At 39.8% G+C, this 25,809-nt stretch overlaps 1 protein-coding gene across 5 annotated transcripts in view; it reads left to right on the top strand.

Moving 5' to 3' along the window:
- The window catches only part of LOC110778621 (uncharacterized), a 29,293-nt gene extending 4,080 nt beyond the window's left edge, over positions 1–25,213 (top strand). For 2 of the 5 annotated variants that reach the window (XM_056841398.1, XM_056841397.1), the window contains exons 5-11: positions 19,953–20,036; positions 20,143–20,195; positions 20,289–20,601; positions 21,009–21,143; positions 21,409–21,496; positions 22,310–22,427; positions 24,984–25,213. In XM_056841398.1, the coding sequence (XP_056697376.1) occupies positions 20,512–20,601; positions 21,009–21,143; positions 21,409–21,496; positions 22,310–22,427; positions 24,984–24,999 (447 nt within the window). In that variant the 5' untranslated portion in view covers positions 19,953–20,036; positions 20,143–20,195; positions 20,289–20,511 and the 3' untranslated portion in view covers positions 25,000–25,213. Of the gene's footprint in view, positions 1–6,938; positions 6,958–16,723; positions 19,052–19,952; positions 20,037–20,142; positions 20,196–20,288; positions 20,602–21,008; positions 21,144–21,408; positions 21,497–22,302; positions 22,428–24,983 lie in introns of those variants that run through there. The other 3 variants (XM_021983173.2, XR_008932001.1, XR_008932002.1) reach the window with 3 other exon arrangements.
- Positions 25,214–25,809: the final 596 nt, after the last annotated feature.

Genomic DNA, 25,809 nt, shown 5'->3' with positions numbered 1-25,809 from the left:
TCGCCCTCAATACTTCGCGCTGCGCCCATTCTTGCAGCCCGTGAACAAAGTTGAACAACCGATCTTTCTCATTCATGTCTCGGATGTCCAACATGCAGGCCGAGTATTCCTTCACATAGTCGCGTATGGAGCCCTTGTGGCGGATCTCCTGTAGCTTCATTCTTGCAACAAACTCGGTGTTCTCGGGGTAGAATTGATCTTTGAGTTCCTTCTTGAACTCCTCCCAGGTGTCTATCTTTATTTTCCCTTCTTCGATGTCGGCGTGCTTGGTGCGCCACCACAGCTTCGCATCATCCGACAAGTGCATGGTCGCGGTATCCACCTTTAGATTGTCACTCAGTTGAAAAATTCTGAAATACTGCTCCATGTCGAAGAGGAAGTTATCAACTTCCTTCGAGTCTCTAGCCCCACTATAGTCTCGAGGTTTTGGAGGTTTGATCTTCATCGCACCACCCCCACTCGAGTCAGTCCTTGCAGCGCGCATCAGTGTCGCGCATTTGTCTTGGGCATCTTCAGCTTGCTTCTGGACAAAGTTGAGTTGTTCCTGAAGCGCTTCTTTCTCTTGCATGAGCTCATCGACCGCGCCCTCGAGTCTTTCTATCTCTTTGGCTTGGCCAATCACAATTTCCTCGAGTCGGGTCCAGCTCTCAGACTTGCCTTCTAGCCAGGCTAGTCTTTCTTCGATCGTTTCCATCTCAAATTGCTTGCTTGGGTCTCTCGATGCCTAGGTTTGAACCTTGGCTCTGATACCAACTGTCACGGTCCGAGTGTTTTGACACCGGATCCGTGCGGCGCGCTCTTGCCTATGGGACGGCAAGGGCGCAAGCCTTGTGCGGAAAGTGAATCTCAAGGCTCGGGGCACGAGCGGATGTCTGCTTTAGAATGGGCACTCTTGCCTATTGGCGACAAGAGCGAGGGTCGAGGGTCGATCGGGGCGCTTGTGTGCGCACAGCAGGCACAAGCGGGACCGACGACGAGAGTGTATCTGTTTTGCAAGGGATTTTGATGGGTCTTGGAAAGCTTAAAAGCATGCGACAGCACAATATCTATAAAGGCTAGCAACAACACATGAATTAAGCAAAGGCAACTTCTGATGAGAGGTATTGGTTCATACCCCTCATAGAGGTTTATTTTGAATTAGCTAAATTGTCCCAGTGAACACTGGAATTACAGTAACATAATAATTCTTCCTAAAGCCTAGAAAACTATTAGAAAGATCCTAGAAAGCAATAGAAAGGAGAAATACAAGTAAAGGAAGGTTGGATTCTAACACTGAGCCCCCTGGCCCTATAAGTATTCAATAACTGATGCAGGAACTTAATATGTGGTGATAATAATTATTTAAGGGAGGGGGGTGTAAATTTTAGTTCTGGAACTTATTAGAATCGGCCCTAAGCTGAAGATTAATTTTTTTGAATTATGTTAGTAAATATTTTTTACCCAAATATTGGTGAATACAAATGTTTGTCTGTTCTGTATTACATGTAGCCGTAACTGATGTGATTATACATTCATATCAAAAACTAAAAGATGGTAATTGTGAGGGGGTCGAAAAACCACGAGGCTAATGCGTAACCTCGTCCCTCGTGGGTGTGACGCTTCTTTTTGTCAAATCAAGTGTAATTGGATTTCCTGTGAGTTTACACTCAATTGACTAGTAATATAGGAGTCGCCATTCAGTTTCTAACGACAATGAGAAAAACTGACAAAACCCGGTTATCGTGACATAAAGGGAGTGCAATTATGTTTGACCACGACGGCCGTAGGTTCCCTTGTGATCCCTGGTGGTGGGGATCGCTCAACGTACACCCGCAGGGTAGAGATTGAGGGTTCGGGGGACTGTAACTACCGAGAGGAGTACTCGCTCTTCGATAACTCCAGATGCAGGATATCCTTACTAGCTCAGCATAAATAATTGAAGGGACATGCGTTAACTATTAAACTAATCTGAGTTGGTTTTAATAATATGCAACATATAGTACTAGATCGAGCGCGATTATCTGACTTAGATTGTTTTAAGGGACCTAGCATGATAATCCAATTTCCCAAAAATATCATATTTATTAAGCGTGATCGAACAATCAGATTTTAGTTAGTTTAACAGTTCATAAAAGGGCGAGGAAAGCAATTAAACCATGGAAAAGGGACACATTACGACGCACCCTTGAGAGGTGCGTCACGGTTCTCAGAAAACTAACCACTTTGACTTTGCTATTTCTCCTTTTATTTAACGAATCTCAAATTATGGGACGGGATACGTTCTGTTCGATTTATGGATCGATTGCGACAGAACGCGTGATCAGTTTTGCAGCGTGAGGCTTAGGCTTAGGGGTTTAGATTCAATACTCAGAATATAATTGTGTGTTGTGTGTTTTTCACGTCGAACTTAAGGCCCTATTTATAGAAAAGAGTTCGTGGAAAGATAGAATTGTAGAACTCTAATCCACGAGGAATTAGGAAAAATCACGTACCAGGTATTTTCAGCGCCCAGGCCTGGGCGCCGAAGATTTCGGCACCCAGAACCAGGCGTTGAAAATAGGATCTGGGCTGTTTTCTTAGTCAGATTCGGATTCCTAGAATCCGGAGTATTTGAGATTTAATTGAGTCTTTTAGTGCGTATTAACCTTGTGACGGGATGCGTCTGGGCCCATTACAAACTCTAGGCTAGTTAGGAATTTAATTAATACGTGACTCTTACTTTCGAATCATATTAGGAATAGGATTCTCTCGCAATTTTTATCTCATTTAGGATTTATGTTGGAATGCAACACCAAATTCTGACAGGTTTCTACCTTTTATGACTTGCCACTTTTAACAACTACCCATTACGGCAGTTACTATTTTTCGCAGGTTTCCACAAATAGCAGGTTTCGGGTGAAATGAAAAGGGGAATTGAGATTCGTTATTTTATAGGAGATGCGTTGTCAAGTGGAGATTTACGTTTTCATCATCGAACATTCCCTTTCGGGAATGGGGACAAAAGTAGGTGTCTACAGTTAGCCCCCACTTTGACTGAGTCTTGGAATAAAACGATGGTCAAAGTACTAGATGGAGTGCGCCACACAAGCCATGGTGACCTATTTTTGCGAGGGTCTCATGAGCCTCCGAGTGATAACATTTGACTTAAGGGTCATCACTTGGAGTGTCGACATATCTCTCACGTGTCATTGGGATTTGTCAACGTATAGTATAGAAACTTCCTCACTTTGTCATTGGAAGGATCTAAAGAAGTGTAGAAACTCCCTCACTTTGTCATTGGGAGTAGCTACAGATTTTTTCGAAATCATAGCTATAAAATGTAATTGGGCCTGGCCAAGCCCAACCACGAGGTAAAAATGTTTTTAAAGATTCTCATTTTCAGGGTTAGCTAAACGAGAAAAACCCCCTTGTTTTTATGGGACGTAAAACGAAGGAAAATCCAGCACATCGTTCTTTTTTGGAAAAACGGAAAACCAATCCTTTAATTTTTGGAAAAAGGGAAAACCGATCCTTTAATTTTTGGAAAAAGGGAAAACCGATCCTTTAATTTTTGGAAAAAGGGAAAACCTATCCTTTAATTTTTGGAAAAGGGGAAAACCGATCCTTTAATTTTTGGAAAAAGGGAAAACCAGAAAAAGTTATCGCTGCAGCGACTAAGGACCTGCGCGGCTTGTGACGTAGACCCCGCCGGCTAAAGATGGCGAACCTGTCCGCTAAGGGTGGACACCCCGTCCGATAGAAGTGGACGAATCTATTTTGAAATTTGTTTGCGCTTTTTGAAAATAAGGACCTACGTGGTTTGTGACGTAGACCCCGTCGGCTGAAGATGGCGAGCCTATTTTGAATTTGAAGACTTTATTTTTCGAAAACTGAGGACCTGCGCGGCTAGTGACGCAGACCCCGCCCGCTGAAGGTGGGCGAGCCCTGTCCGCTAAGGGTGGACGCCCCGCTCGCTGGAGGTGAGCGAACCTGAATTCGTCCTTTTGATTTGGGATTTGCGTGCCGCGGTCTTGCCTGATTGAGGTGGACAAGTCCCTATTTCATTTTTTTTCTTGTGATTTCTCTTGAGAATTTCTTCTCATTTATTCTTGCAGGAGCGAATTCTTTCGAGGGATGCTCGGATTTAGTTGCAACCTGAATGTGGGTTGACAACGTGCTTAGATGGACCATTGTCTTGTGGTCATATTCTTTCATGGTTTTGAGCTAGTCTTTGTGGATCAATTTTGCCATTACCTGGGTCCTTGATTAGGGGACTATGTATAAGTATCAACGGCGACCTTTGTCTTGAGGTCGTAATCCGGTTTTATTTTTTGAAGTTATCCAAACACGGGACTTCGTACAGTGTAGTCTGGAATACTATTTTAACTTTGCACACTTTCTTTTGAAATATATATTTTCTTTCGAGCCCCCAAGCACTCGTGCTTGACGGTCATTTTTTGTCAAAGAGGTTCCTACGCATTTTGTAATGTCTTTGATCGTGTTTGGGATCGTGCTCGTAAGTGCGAGCGATCTTTGTAGTGGTGTGCTACTTTGACAAAGTCGTGAGGTGCGACTTTCCGCAGTTTTCAAGTCGAATGAGTATGGCAGGGCCCACTAGAAGTTAGGGCCTTTTTTGAGCCTGGGTACATTTTCGGCGCCCAGGTGGGGCGTTGAAAGTGTTGTTTGGGCTGGTCTTTTGATGACACAGTTGGCCTTTTGTTCATTCGTTTATTTCACTTGGAAGTTCTATGTATTCTCTTTTCTTTTGTTTTTTCTTTGTTTTTAGAACGTGATGATTTTCTTGAGAAGCCGTAGCCGATTGGTGGACTACGGTGCTTGTCGCTTTGGGGCGATTATTTTAAGGAACTGTTGTTCTTAAGGCGTACAGTTATTGTGATAGCTGGGCGAGTCTATATGGCCCGAGGAACATACCTTGAGGCGTAAGACTTTGACCGCTCTTGTTGTTGTATATTTTTCCTTTTGAACGCGTTCGTGAATGTTCGATACTTAGAATGATGATATGTATGTGAGAACGAGCGTTCATAGAATGGTCGTTGCGTAAGGTCCATTAATCAGTTTGCTTGAACCATTTTTTTTTACAATGACTGATTTTGAATAGTTTGCTTAGAAGGTTTGGTAGGGTTCAGGCCCATTCACGAGGTGGCCTCAAGCATCGTGCCCTTTCGATCGTTCAAACATTTTCTTCGAGATTTTTATTTTGCTATGGTCGTTTTGTAGCTTGGAGCCCCCAAGAATGCACATTGGGATGCTTCCTTTTGGCGTACGATTTTTGTAGGTTCTTTTGAGAAAGATGCCTTGGGGTTCCGCTCGTGTAGGTGCTAGCTATCCCTTCCGTGGTAGGTAATGTTTTGCTACCTTTAATCCCTAATGTAGAAGTCGTGTGGCTTGCATTTTGAATTTGGGCGATAAGTAGTCTTTGCCTCTTTTACACGTGCTCTTGGTCGTGCCCGTGTTAGTGCAATATGCCTTACTCTCTCTCTTTAGACTTGTACCGTGGGATGGTTGAACTTATGGTGCGACGTAGGCTTGTGTGGCCTAACAACATGTATTAGAACATTTCTCCAGGTGTTGGGATATCATTATTTTTTGCATTGGAGTACTTTCATCACGCCTCGTTTAGGTGCTCGAACAAGTGTAGCACCTTCCGCGTGGGTTTGCACGGCTTATCACTTCGTTCGATGCGAGGATTCATATGTGTTTTTTTTATTTTTATATCTGGGCAAAACTTGGCTAGCAGAAAGATTCAGCGCCCAGGCTGGGGTGTTAAAGATATAGGCGCCCAGCTCTGGGCGTTGAAAATGATTTCTGGGTATATTTTGACAGTTCTTATCCTTGATTTTTTTTTCTTTCGCTTTTTCTTTGGAACGAAGTAGACTGTGTAACAGGTGCTTGTAGGGCGAGCGTTATGTGCAGTAGTTTGATCGGAGTTTTGGTGACTCGCGATTTTCAGTTACCCTTGTTAGTGGGGTGACTTTATATATTCTAAGTAGTGCTTTAGAATTTGGGAGGGGTTGTAGCCATTCTAAGGTTCGTTTTACACGATTAAAGCTTAGGATTGTGCCCCTGTGATGTATGTATAGCATTCGCGTCTCGAATTTGCGATAAAATCGTCATTTCGAGCATTTTTAGAGTGTTTTTCTCAAGCCCCCAATTGTAGCTACGGGATTGGCTTGGTGCTATAATGCTTTGCATACGTCTTTATGCATTCATGGTGACATGGATCATGAATAGTTTGAACCAGACTCGTTTAGTGCGAGGTACGTTCGAGTAGTGACCTGCTACTTCTCTTGTAAATGTCGTATTATGCGACATCGCCATGGTCAAGGTAGTAACATGTGGAAGTGTGCCTTGACCAAAAGTTAGGTGCTTTTCTTTACCCATAATCATATTTAGAAATCTTTTTGACTCACTTGCAACATCGGGATAAACGCATACTTAGATTAAACCAACGACTCTTTATTATGTTCGAAGAAGTCTTTGAAAATTATTTGGAAATTATTTAAAATCCGAATCCTACTGTGTACAGTCCGAGGTGCCTTAGTAAGTTGACTTATAGAAGGGTTCGTACAGGATTACATGAATGAATCAAAATACTGTTACGATTTTTAGAATGCTGTCTAAGGATTTGCTGGAAGCCAGGGTGCAGGCGTCAAGATATACTTGTGCCCGTTTGGCATATGCCTTAGGCTTTTAAGGCCATCTTTTCCAGAATTGCGGGAATATAAACCGTTTTCAAATTGACTTAGATTTACTTGGTGTATGTCTGCACAAAAGGTCAAGGTATACTTAGTTCTTTCCCTAGATCTTTCATTTCAATTTTTTAGCCCCCAGTTGACGTTACGTCTTCCCATTAATGATGTTTCAGATTTCGATTTTAGATGCCCGTGTCATATGTCTGAGTAGAGTGAGCCTTGGTTAAGTGCCAAGTCCTATTAACAATGTCTGATTTTTTTTTAAAGGGGATTCGCGAGCATTTGAGTTACCATGAACGGGTGCCCTGAGCTCGAAGGAACGATGGGGCGACGCCGTAGAACAATCCTCTTTATTGCAAGCTTACTGCCTTTACTACTTGTTGGCGATTATGACTGTGTCTAGTGGTGAAAGAAGGTCTTTAAGCGAACGACTATGTCTAGTGGTGAAAGAAAGTCTTTAAGTGCGTTAGTTCGCTTTAGGGAGGGTCAAGTCGAGTACTTTAGAGGTCATGGACGCTTGCGCTAGCCCCCATTCGATTGAGGCAAAGCGATCTTTTTGAGTCTTGGCTAAGTGCCTAGGAGTGTGAGTGCTCCTTCTGGCAAGGGTACGTGCCCTTATTATTTTTCGATGTGTGCTCATTTTGGCATCTTGATGACTTGGATTACAAGTAATTAAATTTCAATAAGGGACTTCTATTTTTATTCTTGTTTTTCTATAGGCTTTAATATTGGTTGGACCAAATCATGGATTGCCTACGTATCCGCCTTAAATAGATTTAATTTGGAATCAGGTCTTGCGTAGTTCTTAGCCTAGAAAAGGGTTTTTTAGAATGCCGATTTTAAACAAGTACGTTCTGAGGTGGAAACATATTATTTGAAACGGTAGAATAAGTGAAGTTTATTATTACTTTAATCTGCTGCCTTGCCGTAAGCCAAAAATTTGTTTTATATTTTTTTGAGTACATGTATTTTTCGGTGGTACGTATATATGAATACGTGTTTTACCCCTTCAAGTGTTCGTTATTTTTCCGTGCATGTGCGGATAAAATGACGAGCACTTCTGGACAAAATTTGGCGAGCAGAGATATTCAGCGCTCAGGCTGGGGCGCTAAAGATTTCGGCGCCCAGCTGTGGGCGCTGAAAATTATTTATGGGCGGATCTTTTTTTTTGGTGCGCTAAATGCTTCTTTTCCCTTTTTTAGACGAACTTTAAAGGCGCTTTGCCAAGTATTTTTTTATTATTTTTGTTAAGCGTTAAGTGTAGAATATACTTTTCATTTGTCTTCTTTTTTTATTCGTGACTCAAGACGGCTTGAAAGATGGGTTGAATGAGTTGTATAGGTATTAGTCAAGCACGAGGATTACATCAACCAAGGCCAATGAATAGCATGGGGACGGCTCAAGGGTATATCACAGGATGTATTCAAACAAGTTATATGATCATTATGCTAATGGTGATGTAAGAGCAGGTTTTGGAAATAATGGGTATGACGTACGTGTCAATGGCCGTACGTGGTTTGCAGTTGATAACAAGTTCAAGAACAAGGGTCGAGGTAATGGTTTCTTTGGGTTATGGCAATGAGAACATGGATGGGTTGAACAGGGGCCCCAGAGCGAAGGCGTCTAAGAACATAGGATTGGAAAGGGTAGACATCGTAGAATTTTATGATTTGGGTTGGTTGACTCAATTCTTTTCCTTCGTTTCACTTGGGTAAATTTCGCACTTTGGGAGGTACGGGCTAAGTATTTCATGGCTCGCTCTTTTCGCTCTCCCTCTTCTCTTTCTTTTTTAAGTATTTCATGGCTCGCTCTTTTCTCTTTCTATTTTTCTTCTTTTGCGTGGGATTTCTCCCCAACATAAATACTTCAACATTTTTTTAACTTGGGCTAAAAGGTATATGGTTGTGGTTTTTGAGTCACGAGGCGAGACTGAGTGAGCCTCGTTTGGTAGGCCTATAGTGGACCTTTAACTTTAATAGGCCTAGGGTGGACCATTAAATTGTCTTACTTTGCAAGCGTATTTAGTCGTTTCTTAAAATGTGCAAATAGCGTAGATTCAAAATGTTATTTTTACCTTATTGAAATTTAACGAAAGAATTACATCGAAAATAATTTTTTTTGTTTCTTTTCAGACTTCAGTCTCTGGGATTTAATTGGAAGTTGTGATTTAGACTCTAACTTTCATTAATTTTTCTGATTATAACCCGTGTATGAATACAAGGAGGTGGCCTAGACTCAAAATAATGGTGTGGCGTAAACCTATAATACTTGACCAAGCAACTCTCAGACTTAGGCTAATTGGACCATAACTTTCGTTGGTTCACACTTCAGATTTTAACCCTTGGGTGTTCATTTGTCATGCGCCATTTTTCTTAATGTTGGCAAGGTAGTTAATTGGGGAGATCGAATTTTTATTTTTGCAAGGCTAGAATCATTAGTGCGGCTTCTCTCTTAGTGTAAATTGCTTTACCCCAATGGTAGCCTTATGGCATGCCGATTTGGGTATTTTCATGGTTTGTCATGTTGCATTCATGGAATATCTTTTAGTCCGTACTTAGGAGTATTTCAAGGAGCGAGTGGCTCGAGAGGACTATGATGGTCGTGACCCAATGTGATCATACGCCTTGAGGCCATTAATTTTTCTTGCCAATGGTATTGACACCTTAGGTTCACTTTGGGGGTTGTGCGACTATGGGGGAATGATTTCCAGAATTTGACTGTTTCCATTTTGCAAATACATAACATATTCTTTTTATTGGTGAGAGAGAGTATTGAGGCCGTAGACTCTTAGCAAGGGATGACAATTACATATGGGTGCTTATTGATTTAAATGTTAGGAAGGGAGACTCAATATGTTTTAACCTTTTTATTTGCGGAACGACACCAAGCATTAGGACCGATTCTATGGATAAGACAACTAAGACTTAGGATTTAGATTGTACTTTGGCATAGCCTAGTCTAGATTCGGATTTATTTGAACATTTATTTTTTCTTGAAGACTTTATTCGAACGTTATTTTTTGTATACTTTGCCCATGTGACATTCAAGGTCATTTAATTAGCATGCTTGATTTCGGAGCCGAGCATTGTCGTCGTAGGAGGCCTAACGACGACACAATGGGTTATTTATTTTTTATGAGTCGCTTTTAGAATCGAGTGCTTTTCTTACGCCCTCGCAGCAATATTTTTTTCGAAAAGTTTTTTTTTTGCTACGTATTTTTTTTCGCGGGCACCGAGGCTGCTGCGCCTGACCAGAAGGCCAAACAACAACTTCAGCGCCCAGAGTCGGGCGTGAGAAATTCTGGCGCCCAGCCAGGGGCGTTGAAAATGCGTCCGTGGCTGGTTCTCGTTTTCTGTTTGCGTCTACTTTTGTTTACGCGACTTCGATTTTGCGTGCTTGCCTAATAACGTCCTTTACGCGTTGTGCAGCGTTTCTGGGATTCGTTACAGGCCATCCCGAGCGTCGCTCATTTTTGTGGCGATCATTCGGGTTTGCGGAACACGTGTTTCGGTATAACTGTTTGGCAAATTGGTTTATGAATGTTTGGGCAATTTTTAAGGTCGTTGGTTTTTCTAGGATAGTTTGTCACACACAATCATATATTTCGCTACACATAACTAACATTCCATCATGAGGCAATAATAATATGTCATGTAGTTTATGATAGGCTTCTATGGGTAGTTATTTGCGCCTAGCTTGGTACCCCTTCTATTGTAGATCCAACACATGCCCCGGTCGAGGTAGTGTCTTCAGCAGACGAATTTCGCTCAAGAGGCCAACCCGCAAGTGCAAGCCAAGGGGGCATGCAGGCGAGAGGGACCTAATGGGCGAGCGATTGGGTTTAGGACGGGTGTACTACTAGCGAAAGCGCCGAGTGGACAACATTCGAAGCGTATGCACCCCCCGGTTGGCGATGGGTATCCTTAGTCCCAACTCCCAAGATGAAACACCAAGGGAGCCAAGATTCGTTATGCGGTTCTGTCCGTTCACATTAATATGCTGATTTTCAGGTCGTCCCAACTTGATTGGGAAATAAACGCGGGGTAGGATCGTTTCACCCTTCGGCTATTTTGATTACCTACAAGCACGAGTATTTCCATCACTATCCCCAGTGGAGTCGCCACTGTGAGGGGGTCGAAAAAGCACGAGGCTAATGCGTGACCTCGTCCCTCGTGGGTGTGACGCTTCTTTTTGTCAAATCAAGTGTAATTGGATTTCCTGTGAGTTTACACCCAATTGACTAGTAATATAGGAGTCGCCATTCAGTTTTTAACAACAATGAGAAAAACTGACAAAACCCGGTTATCGTGACATAAAGGGAGTGCAATTATGTTTGACCACGACGGCCGTAGGTTCCCTTGTGATCCCTGGTGGTGGGGATCGCTCAACGTACACCCGCAGGGTAGAGATTGAGGGTTCGGGGGACTGTAACTACCGAGAGGAGTACTCGCTCTTCGATAACTCCAGAGGCAGGATATCCTTACTAGCTCAGCATAAATAATTGAAGGGACATGCGTTAACTATTAAGCTAATCTGAGTTGATTTTAATAATATGCAACATATAGTACTAGATCGAGCGCGATTATCTGACTTAGATTGTTTTAAGGGACCTAGCATGATAATCCAATTTCCCAAAAATATCATATTTATTAAGCGTGATCGAACAATCAGATTTTAGTTAGTTTAACAGTTCATAAAAGGGCGAGGAAAGCAATTAAACCATGGAAAAGGGACACATTACGACGCACCCTTGAGAGGTGCGTCACGGTTCTCAGAAAACTAACCACTTTGACTTTGCTATTTCTCCTTTTATTTAACGAATCTCAAATTATGGGACGGGATACGTTCTGTTCGATTTATGGATCGATTGCGACAGAACACGTGATCAGTTTTGCAGCGTGAGGCTTAGGCTTAGGGGTTTAGATTCAATACTCAGAATATAATTGTGTGTTATGTGTTTTTCACGTCGAACTTAAGGCCCTATTTATAGAAAAGAGTTCGTGGAAAGATAGAATTGTAGAACTCTAATCCACGAGGAATTAGGAAAAATCACGTACCTGGTATTTTCAGCGCCCAGGCCTGGGCGCCGAAGATTTCGGCACCCAGAACCAGGCGTTGAAAATAGGATCTGGGCTGTTTTCTTAGTCAGATTCGGATTCCTAGAATCCGGAGTATTTGAGATTTAATTGAGTCTTTTAGTGCGTATTAACCTTGTGACGGGATGCATCTGGGCCCGTTACAAACTCTAGGCTCGTTAGGAATTTAATTAATACGTGACTCTTACTTTCGAATCATATTAGGAATAGGATTCTCTCGCAATTTCTATCTCATTTAGGATTTATGTTGGAATGCAACACCAAATTCTGACAGGTTTCTACCTTTTATGACTTGCCACTTTTAACAACTACCCATTACGGCAGTTACTATTTTTAGCAGGTTTCCATAAATAGCAGGTTTCGGGTGAAATGAAAAGGGGAATTGAGATTCGTTATTTTATAGGAGATACGTTGTCAAGTGGAGATTTACGTTTTCACCATCGAACCTTCCCTTTCGGGAATGGGGACAAAAGTAGGTGTCTACAGTTAGCCCCCACTTTGATTGAGTCTTGGAATAAGACGATGGTCAAAGTACTAGACGGAGTGCGCCACACAAGCCATGGTGACCTGTTTTTGCGAGGGTCTCACGAGCCCCCGAGTGATAACATTTGACTTAAGGGTCATCACTTGGAGTGTCGACATATCCCTCACGTGTCATTGGGATTTATCAACGGATAGTATAGAAACTTCCTCACTTTGTCATTGGAAGGATCTAAAGAAGTGTAGAAACTCCCTCACTTTGTCATTGGGAGTAGCTACAGATGTTTTCAAAATCAAAGCTATAAAGTTTAATTGGGCGTGGCCAAGCCCAACCACGAGGTAAAAATGTTTTTAAAGATTCTCATTTTCAGGGTTAGCTAAACGAGAAAAACCCCCTTGTTTTTATGGGACGTAAAACGAAGGAAAATCCAGCACATCGTTCTTTTTTGGAAAAACGGAAAACCAATCCTTTAATTTTTGGAAAAAGGGAAAACCGATCCTTTAATTTTTGGATAAAGGGAAAACCGATCCTTTAATTTTTGGAAAAAGGGAAAACCGATCCTTTAATTTTTGGAAAAAGGGAAAACCTATCCTTTAATTTTTGGAAAAAGGGAAAACCGATCCTTTAATTTTTGGAAAAAGGGAAAACCAGAAAAAGTTATCGCTGCAGCGACTAAGGACCTGCGCGGTTAGTGGCGTAGACCCCGCCGGCTAAAGATGGCGAGCCTGTCCGCTAAGGGTGGACACCCCGTCCGATAGAAGTGGACGAATCTGTTTTGAAGTTTGTTTGCTTTTTTTTTTTGAAAATAAGGACCTACGCGGCTTGTGACGTAGACCCCGCCGGCTAAAGATGGCGAACCTGTCCGCTAAGGGTGGACACCCCGTCCGATAGAAGTGGACGAATCTATTTTGAAATTTGTTTGCGCTTTTTGAAAATAAGGACCTACGTGGTTTATGACGTAGACCCCGTCGGCTGAAGATGGCGAGCCTATTTTGAATTTGAAGACTTTATTTTTCGAAAACTGAGGACCTGCGCGGCTAGTGACGCAGACCCCGCCCGCTGAAGGTGGGCGAGCCTTGTCCGCTAAGGGTGGACGCCCCGCTCGCTGGAGGTGAGCGAACCTGAATTCGTCCTTTTGATTTGGGATTCGCGTGCCGCGGTCTTGCCTGATTGAGGTGGACAAGTCCCTATTTCATTTTTTTTCTTGTGATTTCTCTTGAGAATTTCTTTTCATTTATTCTTGCAGGAGCGAATTCTTTCGAGGGATGCTCGGATTTAGTTGCAACCTGAATGTGGGTTGACAACGTGCTTAGACGGACCATTGTCTTGTGGTCATCTTCTTTCATGGTTTTGAGCTAGTCTTTGTGGCTCAATTTTGCCATTACCTGGGTCCTTGATTAGGGGACTATGTATAAGTATCAACGGCGACCTTTGTCTTGAGGTCGTAATCCGGTTTTATTTTTTGAGGTTATCCAAACACGGGACTTCGGACAGTGTAGTCTGGAATACCGTTTTAACTTTGCACACTTTCTTTTGAAATATATATTTTCTTTCGAGCCCCCAAGCACTCGTGCTTGACGGTCATTTTTTGTCAAAGAGGTTCCTACGCATTTTGTAATGTCTTTGATCGTGTTTGGGATCATGCTCGTAAGTACGAGCGATCTTTGTAGTGGTGTGCTACTTTGACAAAGTCGTGAGGTGCGACTTTCGGCAGTTTTCAAGTCGAATGAGTATGGCAGGGCCCACTAGAAGTTAGGGCCTTTTTTGAGCCTGGGTACATTTTAGGCGCCCAGGCCTGGGCGTTGAAATAATTCACGCCCAGGTGGGGCGTTGAAAGTGTTGTTTGGGCTGGTCTTTTGATGACACAGTTGGCCTTTTGTTCATTCGTTTATTTCACTTGGAAGTTCTATGTATTCTCTTTTCTTTTATTTTTTCTTTGTTTTTAGAACGTGGTGATTTTCTTGAGAAGCCGTAGCCGATTGGTGGACTACGGTGCTTGTCGCTTTGGGGCAATTATTTTAAGGAACTGTTGTTCTTAAGGCGTACAGTTATTGTGATAGTTGGGCGAGTCTATATGGCCCGAGGAACATACCTTGAGGCGTAAGACTTTGACCGCTCTTGTTGTTGTATATTTTTCCTTTTGAACGCGTTCGTGAATGTTCGATACTTAGAATGATGATATGTATGTGCGAACGAGCGTTCATAGAATGGTCGTTGTGTAAGGTCCATTAATCAGTTTGCTTGAACCATTTTTTTTTTAGCAATGACTGATTTTGAATAGTTTGCTTAGAAGTTTTGGTAGGGTTCAGGCCCATTCACGAGGTGGGCTCAAGCATCGTGCCCTTTCGATCGTTCAAACATTTTCTTCGAGATTTTTATTTTGCTATGGTCGTTTCGTAGCTTGGAGCCCCCAAGTATGCACATTGGGATGCTTCCTTTTGGCGTACGATTTTTGTAGGTTCTTTTGAGAAAGATGCCTTGGGGTTCCGCTCGTGTTGGTGCGAGCTATCCCTTCCGTGGTAGGTAATATTTTGCTACCTTTAATCCCTAATGTAGAAGTCGTGTGGCTTGCATTTTGAATTTGGGCGATAAGTAGTCTTTGCCTCTTTTACACGTGCTCTTGGTCGTGCCGTGTTAGTGCAATATGCCTTACTCTCTCTCTTTAGACTTGTACCGTGGGATGGTTGAACTTATGGTGCGACGTAGGCTTGTGTGGCCTAACAACATGTATTAGAACATTTCTCCAGGTGTTGGGATATCATTATTTTTTGCATTGGAGTACTTTCATCACGCCTCGTTCAGGTTCTCGAACAAGTGTAGCACCTTCCGCGTGGGTTTGCACGGCTTATCACTTCGTTCGATGCGAGGATTCATGTGTTTTTTTTTTATATCTGGGCAAAACTTGGCTAGCAGAAAGATTCAGCGCCCAGGCTGGGGCGTTAAAGATATAGGCGCCCAGCTCTGGGCGTTGAAAATGATTTCTAGGTATATTTTGACAGTTCTTATCCTTGATTTTTTTTTTCTTTCGCTTTTGCTTTGGAACGAAGTAGACTGTGTAACAGGTGCTTGTAGGGCGAGCGTTATGTGCAGTAGTTTGATCGGAGTTTTGGTGACTCGCGATTTTCAGTTACCCTTGTTAGTGGGGTGACTATATATATTCTAAGTAGTGCTTTAGAATTTGGGAGGGGTTGTAGCCATTCTAAGGTTCGTTTTACACGATTAAAGCTTAGGATTGTGCCCCTGTGATGTATGTATAGCATTAGCGTCGAGAATTTGCGATAAAATCGTCATTTCGAGCATTTTTAGAGTGTTTTTCTCAAGCCCCCAATTGTAGCTACGGGATTGGCTTGGTGCTATAAAGCTTTGCATACGTGTTTATGCATTCATGGTGACATGAATCATGAATAGTTTGAACCAGACTCGTTTAGTGCGAGGTACGTTCGAGTAGTGACCTGCTACTTCTCTTGTAAATGTCGTATTATGCGACATCGCCATGAACAAGGTAGTAACATGTGGAAGTGTGCCTTGACCAAAAGTTAGGTGCTTTTCTTTACCCATAATAATATTTAGAAATCTTTTTGACTCACTTGCAACATCGGGATAAACGCATACTTAGATTAAACCAACGACTCTTTATTATGTTCGAAGAAGTCTTTGAAAATTATTTGGAAATTATTTAAAATCCGAATCCTACTGTGTACAGTCCGAGGTGTCCTAAGTAAGTTGGTTTATAGAAGGGTTCGTACAGGATTACATGAATGAATCAAAATAATGTTACTACTTTTGAAATGCTGTCTAAGGATTTGCTGGAAGCCAGGGTGCAGGCGTCAAGATATACTTGTGCCCGTTTGGCATATGCCTTAGGCTTTTAAGGCCATCTTTTCCAGAATTGCGGGAATATAAACCGTTTTCAAATTGACTTAGATTTACTTGGTGTATGTCTGCACAAAAGGTCAAGGTATACTTAGTTCTTTCCCTAGCTCTTTCATTTCAATTTTTTAGCCCCCAGTTGCAGTTATGTCTTCCCATTAATGATGTTTCAGATTTTGATTTTAGATGCCCGTGTCATATGTCTGAGTAGAGTGAGCCTTGGTTAAGTGCCAAGTCCTATTGACAATGTCTGATTTTTTTTTAAAAGGGGATTCGCGAGCATTTGAGTTACCATGAACGGGTGCCCTGAGCTCGAAGGAACGATGGGGCGACGCCGTAGAACAATCCTCTTTATTGCAAGCTTACTGCCTTTACTACTTGTTGGCGATTATGACTGTGTCTAGTGGTGAAAGAAGGTCTTTAAGCGAACGACTATGTCTAGTGGTGAAAGAAAGTCTTTAAGTGAGTTAGTTCGCTTTAGGGGGGGTCAAGTCGAGTACTTTAGAGGTCATGGACGCTTGCGCTAGCCCCCATTCGATTGAGGCAAAGCGATCTTTTCGTGTCTTGGCTAAGTGCTTAGGAGTGTGAGTGCTCCTTCTGGCAAGGGTACGTGCCCTTATTATTTTTCGATGTGTGCTCATTTTGGCATCTTGATGACTTGGATTGCAAGTAGTTAAATTTCAATAAGGGACTTCTATTTTTATTCTTGTTTTTCTATAGGCTTTAATATTGGTTGGACCGAATAATGGATTGCCTACTTATCCGCCTTAAATAGATTTAATTTGGAATCAGGTCTTGCGTAGTTCTTAGCCTAGAAAAAGGTTTTTTAGAATGCCGATTTTAAACAAGTACGGTCGGAGGTGGAAACATATTATTTGAAACGGTAGAATAAGTGAAGTTTATTATTACTTTAATCTGCTGCCTTGCCGTAAGCCAAAAATTTGTTTTATATTTTTTTTGAGTACATGTATTTTTCGGTGGTACGTATATATGAATACGTGCTGTACCCCTTCAAGTGTTCGTTATTTTTCCGTGCATGTGCGGATAAAATGACGAGCACTTCTGGACAAAATTTGGCGAGCAAAGAGATTCAGCGCCCAGGCTGGGGCGCTAAAGATTTCGGCGCCCAGCTATGGGCGCTGAAAATTATTTCTGGGCGGATCTTTTTTTTTTTGGTGCGCTAAATGCTTCTTTTCCCTTTTTTAGACGAACTTTAAAGGCGCTTTGCAAAGTATTTTTTTTTTATTATTTTTGTTAAGCGTTAAGTGTAGAATATACTTTTCATTTGTCTTCTTTTTTTATTCGTGACTCAAGACGGCTTGAAAGATGGGTTGAATGAGTTGTATAGGTATTAGGCAAGCACGAGGATTACATCAACCAAGGCCAATGAATAGCATGGGGACGGCTCAAGGGTATATCACAGGATGTATTCAAACAAGTTATATGGTCATTATGCTAATGGTGATGTAAGAGCAGGTTTTGGAAATAATGGGTATGACGTACGTGTCAATGGCCGTACGTGGTTTGCAGTTGATAACAAGTTCAAGAACAAGGGTCGAGGTAATGGTTTCTTTGGGTTATGGCAATGAGAACATGGATGGGTTGAACAGGGGCCCCAGAGCGAAGGCGTCTAAGAACATAAGGATTGGAAAGGGTAGACATCGTAGAATTTTATGATTTGGGTTGGTTGACTCAATTCTTTTCCATCGTTTTACTTGGGTAAATTTCGCACTTTGGGATGTACGGGCTAAGTATTTCATGGCTCGCTCTTTTTGCTCTCCCTCTTCTCTTTCTTTTTTAAGTATTTCATGGCTCGCTCTTTTCTCTTTCTATTTTTCTTCTTTTGCGTGGGATTTCTCCCCAACATAAATACTTCAAATTTTTTTTAACTTGGGATAAAAGGTAGATGGTTGTGGTTTTTGAGTCACGAGGCGAGACTGAGTGAGCCTCGTTTGGTAGGCCTATAGTGGACCTTTAACTTTAATAGGCCTAGGGTGGACCTTTTAATTGTCTTACTTTGCAAGAGTATTTAGTCGTTTCTTAAAATGTGCAAATAGGGTAGATTCAAAATGTTATTTTTACCTTATTGAAATTTAACGAAAGAATTACATCGAAAATAATTTTTTTTTTTTCTTTTCAGACTCCAGTCTCTGGGATTTAATTGGAAGTTGTGATTTAGACTCTAACTTTCATTAATTTTTCTGATTATAACCCGTGTATGAATACAAGGATGTGGCCTAGACTCAAAATAATGGTGTGGCGTAAACCTATAATACTTGACCAAGCAACTCTCAGACTTAGGCTAATTGGACCATACACTAGAGGAAAAATCGTCATGTGCTTCCCATCAAGTGCGGCTCATTTAGTAAATTGGCAGCACTTGAGATCACTAAAAAAAAGAAAAAATACAATTTCACAAGTGCGGGCACATTTTAGAAAATTGGCAGCACTTGAGATCATTTAAAAAAAAGAAAAAATACAATTTCACAAATGCGGGCTCATTTTAGAAAATTGGCAGCACTTGAGTTCAAGTGCGGGCTCATTTACAAATAAGCAGCACAAAAGATTTCCTAAAATCTCAGGTTTCCATTTTTTTCGTTTCCCGCTTTCCTCCTTCCTCCTTCCCCTTCTCGTTCTCTGTTGCTGTTCACCCACCGTCGAACACACCCAACGACTTGTCGCGCCACCGCTGGTGTCCCCCAACCGACGAAGGCTTCCTCTTCTAGCCGCATCAACGCTGTTCTTCAATCTGAAAAAATGGAAGCAGCTAAACCCCCAAATTTGCTGTTCTTCAATCTGAAAAAATGGAAGCAGCTAAACCAGTGTGTGGAAAAGAGGCATTGGATCTTCTCAATTGCGTGGTTGATTCTAATTACGATCAGGAGAAATGCCTTCATCTTTTGCAATCTCTTCGACAATGTGTCCTTTCCAAGGTTCTCTCTTTTGTTTTCGATTTCCGAAATTATCAAATTTTAATTGTTCATTTGTTGAATTTAATTTGTTTTTTCAAGTAATTTTCTGCTAAAACGTGATTATTTTTGTATCATTAGATTAATGTGGTGATATTGACTAAGTTAGAACTACAATTGTGGTATCCAATTTTTGTTTCCAGCCTAAAATTTATGAAATTCAGATGTGTTTGTATATTCTGCTGTGGTTTTCTACATATAGTTGACAAATTCATTGTATTGCACATTTGTACTGAGGCTACTCATGAAACTATGAAATTGAGAAGGTAAACCTGTTAACCTTTTATGATTATGGTGGTAGAATGATGGGATACATTTTGATACAATGCGAAAGTGTCAATAATGTATTCGATATTGCTGGAATTGGTTGTGGTGTTGTGCTATACTATTTCTGAGAGTGATGCTGCAAAGGCTCCAAAGATATCAAATGGTGAAGAGGCCTATGTGAGGGATATGTATCTGAAGGGAAGAAAATATCACCTACACGTGCACAAGTCAGCCCATGTTTTGCTTCTGCTTGTGTTTTTAATGTTGTGCTTCTTTGGTGGATGCAGTCTGATTTTATGAAGCTATTTCTCTTGTGTGCAGGCTGGCTGTGTATTTTTTTTGTTTTGTTTTAGGGTTGCTATTGAATAAATAGAAAACTAATTGCAAAAATAAACTAATTCGATTCCAATTTTTTTTGTTTTAGGGTTGCGGCCGACTAAATAGAAAGCTAATTACAAAACTAAACTAAACTTCTGTTTACTGTGATGTTTATATTGCTAGCTAGTCTGAATGTCGATCTGTTTAGCTATTGTGTTGGTGATTGCTAGTGTTGATGCGAAGTTGGTTGAACAAGAGACTGTTTTCATATCTTTGGCAGTGAGGAAGGCAAAAGCAGTGTGCCCAGTAGCTCTTATTGACATGCACAATTTCAGTGTTGATGCGAAAATCAAGATGAGTCTTGGTATGGTTGTTTTCATGTTGTGATTGATCTGATTTCATCTATTTGTGGTTCATTCTATGTTTGTGATATGTTAGATGTTATTCTCTTGTGTACTTTTTCTATTCAGATGCAACAGTCATGGGAAAAACCAGCTGAGATTAAGAAGAAGCCAACTGAGAGGTTTCATTTTGTTTTTTACCATTTGAAATTATACTGGTAGTTTTTGGATTGCTGATAGTAAACACTAAACAGACCTTCTACACTTAATTTCAGGAAACCAGCCTTGTCATCTGTAGCAGGTTCTGAGTCGAAGCCAAAAAAGAGAAATCTTAGCAAAGTGACGGATCCTAACATGTTGCAGGACTCAAACATGTTGCTCTTTGAGTTCTGCTCTTTGTTTTATGTCTCAGGACTCAAACATGTTGCAGGTCTGATCTTTGTAGCTTGCTGCTCGGACCAGCAGGTTCTGGTGATTTAGTCTCCTGGAGTTCTACAGATGCAGTGTTGCAGCAGCTGGTCTGGGTGCTCAGATCCGAAGTGTGCTTTGTTCTGGTCAGCAGTAGAAGGTTGTTGGGTGCTGGTTATGGTTGGTTGTCTTAAACTCATGTTGCTAGTTTGCAATGTTACCAGAAAAGGGTCTTAAAGCTAGATGTCGCAAACGCAGTGCTTGAAAATGAGATTTCAGTTGATGCGCTTTCCATTTTATTTGATTCTTTTGTCCTGATGATCGATTTTCATGTTTATCTGTACCAATTATACTTTTTAACCTAATTTGGTCGTTTTAATTTCCAGATTTCATGCTTGATTTTAGTTTTAATTACTAATTTAGGGGTCTATATATTGTTCATTTTAAATATATAGCAAGGGTTCTCTGTAATCTGTTCATTGACTTCATTCTTATGACAATATTTAACTAATACAGTATGTCTTATTATTGAGTATTGACATATTTTAACCCGTTATTTATTCAACTTTTCTTCATAAAAATGACAGGTTTGTGACACACTGGAGGATAATGCTTTAATGTCTGGGAGCATGGGTGACAGAGAACCCTGGTTAGTTGCCTCAAGGCTCCGAGATCATATCCTTACTCCCAAAGAACGAAGAGATCCTCTTCTATGGAAGATGGTAGTTCTTTCTTCCTATCTTTACCCTCTACTTCCGCTGGAATTCTTGATACATTTTTAAGTTTCCGAACACATGTTCTTGATATTCTTATACTGTACCCTTTTACTTCTCTACCCGTGTGTTTTTCTACTCCTTTTTTTTCCTTTTGATTTATCTTGTTCATTTTAAACATGAAACATGTACAATTTACAGTTTTCCGTCCTTGCCATTTGATACACTTTCCCATCATATATTGATGCTCATTTGATTTCCTTCTTTTAAATAGGTTGAAGATATGGTGGAATCAGACTCTCGTTTAGACCGCTATCCAAAGCTTGTGAAGGGTGAATCAAAGGTGGTGTGGGAATGGCAAGGTAGTTAACTTGTCATTAGGGATTTCATTTAGATATCTCAAAGTCTCATTTGCAACACAAGTCTAAATGAATTGATAGTTTATCTGATTAAAAGAGGAATCAAGAGACCGTAACTTATTAGATATCACTAGTAATTTGTGAGTAACAGACAACTCAACCCCATAAAGATAAATACGTTTTCAAAGTGTTATACTCCGAACTTATACACGTCTAGTCTCTTCAACGTAACTTACCCTAAAATTCGTTTTTCTACTGGACGGAAGATGCCCCCTTTATATGATGTTGAAGGGTTTGACAGTTTTAGGAATGCCTCAAAGAATTGAATAAAATATACAGGCAATAATTCTGACCCCAAAATTCATTGTGCATTTTCCAGAAATGGAGCAAATTGACAGTGAAAGAGTGTGTAGTTGACCGTTTACTTTAGTTAGCGATTCTCTGGTTGTTGTGTACTTTCTAGGGCTTCTGACAGTTGCATGGCAACTACTTCTTAGTTCTTACCATACGGTACTTAAATGAAGTACAGCAAGGATGTGTTGATGTTGTTTCTGTTATTGCTGTGTTGATGTTATTTATGTTGTTGTTGTTGTTTCCGCTATTTCTATTGCTGGTTGTTCTTCAGCTGTGTTGCACATGTTTTGTTTGTGTTTCTGATCTCCTTGTGACAATGGGGGACTTGGTGTGGGATTGCTTTAGTTTTGGATATTTGATGTTGGTGTTAGAAACTTTTTGAAAATTCAACACATCCTTGATGTACTTCATTTTATGGTCTAAACTTTGATGTATAACATATTAACATGTTGTAGGCTCCAGGGGATGGTGACATCTCTCGTTATCGAGCATCAATGCGTACTCAGTATCCCAAGGTTGAGATAATTGAGGGTATGTTCAAGCATGTGGCTAGAACTAATCAAGATCATGGCATGATCAGGTAGCTTTACGCAACAAGTTAATCTTTCATTCTTTCCTGCAATATAATAATGGCTTTTGTTATCAACTTATTATGCAATTGTATGATATCCAAACTTTCCGGTCTTCACTTATTTTTTTTTCTGTTTTTGAATATGATACTTGTCTTTCCTCGAATGCTTACATCTTATCAACAGAAAACATCAGAGTGAGTAAGTAGTACTACTTTACAAAATCTTAAAGAGTGGAAATTCTTAATTTGATAGAATTGTTCAAACGAGAAAAAATTACAAAATGGGTGAGAATGAGTCTTTGAAACATAAAACTAAGTGTATTAAACATGGAAAGACTTTAAAATACTCATTTAATTTCATTAGTTGAAAGTTGGGACCGTTATTAGCCATTTTAGTCAAAATGTGACCGATAATGAACTAACGAGGCTTAAATGTGCATAATTTCACCAAGGTGGTTGAGAACGAGTCTTTGAAACATAAAGCTAAGTGTATTAAACTTGTAAAGGGTTTAAAATAGTCATTTAAGTTCATTAGTTGAAAGTTGGGATCGAAATAACCCATTTTAGTGAAAATTTGACCTATAATGATCAAACGAGTCTTATATGTGCATAAATTGACCAAAGTAGGTGAAAATGAATCTTTTAAACATAAATCTAAATGTATCAAACTTTTAAAGGGTTTTAAATATTTATTAAAGTTCATTAGTTGAAAGTTGGGACCGAAATAAGCCATTTTAGTCAAAATGTGACCGATAATGAACTAACGAGGCTTAAATGTGCATAACTTTACCAAAATGGGTGGAATGAGTCTTTGAAACATAAAACTAAGTGTATTAAACATGGGAAGACTTTAAAATACTCATTCAAGTTCATTAGTTGAAAGTTAGGACCGAAATTAGCCATTTTAGTCTAAACGTAACCGATAATGAACTAACGAAGCTTAAATGTGCATAACTTCACCAAAATGGTGAGAATGAGTTTTTGAAACACAAAACTAAGTGTATTAAACATGGAAAGACTTTAAAATACTCATTTAAGTTCATTAGTTGAAAGTTGGGACCGAATTTATCCATTTTAGTCAAAACGTGACCGATAATGAACTAACGAAGCTTAAATGTGCATAACTTCACCAAAATGGTGAGAATAAGTCTTTGAAACATAAAACTAAGTGTATTAAACATGGGAAGACTTTAAAATACTCATTTAATTTCATTAGTTGAAAGTTAGGACCAAAATTAGCCATTTTAGTCAAAACGTGACCGATAATGAACTAACGAGGCTTAAATGTGCATAACTTCACCAATATGTGTGAGAATGAGTCTTTGAAACATAAAACTAAGTGTATTAAACATGGAAAAACTTTAAAATACTCATATAAGTTCATTAGTTGAAAGTTGGGACCGAAATTAGCCATTTTAGTCAAAATGTGGCCGATAATGATCAAATGAGTCTTAAATGTGCATAACTTTACCAAAATGGGTGAGAATTAGTATTTGAAATATAAAACTAAGTGTATCAACCATGTAAAGACTTTAAAATACTTATTTTAGTTAATTAGTTGAAAGTTGGGACCGAAATTAGCCATTTTAGTCAAAATGTGACCGATAATGAACTAACGAGGCTTAAATGTGCATAACTTCACCAAAATGGGTGAGAATGAGTGTTTTAAACATAAAACTAAGTGTATTAAACATGGAAAGACATTAAAATACTCATTTAAGTTCATTAGTTGAAAGTTGGAACCGAAATTAACCATTTTAGTCAAAATGTGACCGATAATGAACTAACGAGGCTTAAATGTGCATAACTTCACCAAAATGGGTGAGAATGAGTCTTTTAAACATAAAACTAAGTTTATTAAACATGAAAGGACTTTAAAATATTTATTTAAGTTCATTAATTGAAAATTGGGACCGAAATTAGCCATTTTAGTCAAAATGTGGCCGATAATGATCAAATGAGTCTTAAATGTGCATAACTTCACCAAAATGGGTGAGAATTAGTATTTTAAATATAAAACTAAGTGTATCAACCATGTAAAGACTTTAAAATACTTATTTAAGTTCATTAGTTGAAAGTTGGGACCGAAATTAGCCATTTTAGTCAAAATGTGACCGATAATGAACTAACGAGGCTTAAATGTGCATAACTTCACCAAAATGGGTGAGAATGAGTCTTTGAAACATAAAACTAAGTGTATTAAACATGGAAAGACTTTAAAATACTCATTTAAGTTCATTAGTTGAAAGTTGGAACCGAAATTAACCATTTTAGTCAAAATGTGACCGATAATGAACTAACGAGGTTTAAATGTGCATAACTTCACCAAAATGGGTGAGAATGAGTCTTTGAAACATAAAACTAAGTTTATTAAACATGAAAGGACTTTAAAATATTTATTTAAGTTCATTAGATGAAAGTTGGGACCGAAATTAACCAATTTTATTATTATACGGTTCATTATTTCTTTGTTCTGAACAAATTAAGTATTAATTTATTGTACGATTCAATATTTATAATATAACTAATGTGTATATATATTGTTTGATGGTTGATATTTTTAAGGTATTCAATAATCTGAGGGAGCGGCCCTTCACCTTTGAGGAGATAGATGAAGTTCGAGAAATGTTGGCAAAATTCATTACCAATGATTGTCTTTGATATTTTCTTGTAATGAATCTTAAATTATGTATGCTAGCTAGTTTTTCATATAATTGTAATGTAATCGACTTTTATATTTACAATTATATACTATTTAATTTAATTATCTATATAATTGGATACTTTTTATATGACGTATAGAGGTTAATTAGTGGCGTCATCCAATTGTAATATGTAGCAGAGAAATCGGTTATACAACAAATCTAGATCAAATGCGACTCATTTATAGGCCAAGTGCGGCTCATTTTTATGCTTGTGCTGCCCATTTTTATGTAAAGTTCGGGCTCATTTTCAAATTTGGCAGCACCAAATATATCAAGTGCGGGCCCATTTTCAATATTGGCAGCACCAAATATGTCAAGTGCGGGCTCATTTTCAAAATTGGCAGCACCAAATATATCAAGTGCGGGCTCATATTCTAAAATTGGCAGTACAAAATATGTCAAGTGCGGGTTCATTTTCCAAATTGGCAGCACTTGAAATATCAAGTGCTGCCAATATTTTGGCAGCACTTGAGAAACATCAAGTGCGGGCAGGCCATGTGCTGCACATGTAAAAGCCCGCACTAAACCCCTTAAAATGGGCCCGCACTTGAGGTTTTTTCCTCTAGTGATAACTTTCGTTGGTTGACACTTCAGATTTTAACCCTTGGGTGTTCATTTGTCATGCGCCATTTTGCTTAATGTTGGCAAGGTAGTTAATTGGGGAGATCGAATTTTTATTTTTGCAA

The sequence above is a fragment of the Spinacia oleracea genome, chromosome 4 (assembly GCF_020520425.1).
Source record: "Spinacia oleracea cultivar Varoflay chromosome 4, BTI_SOV_V1, whole genome shotgun sequence".
Classification (NCBI taxonomy): domain Eukaryota; kingdom Viridiplantae; phylum Streptophyta; class Magnoliopsida; order Caryophyllales; family Amaranthaceae; genus Spinacia; species Spinacia oleracea.
This window is presented reverse-complemented; position numbering and strand designations above follow the sequence as displayed.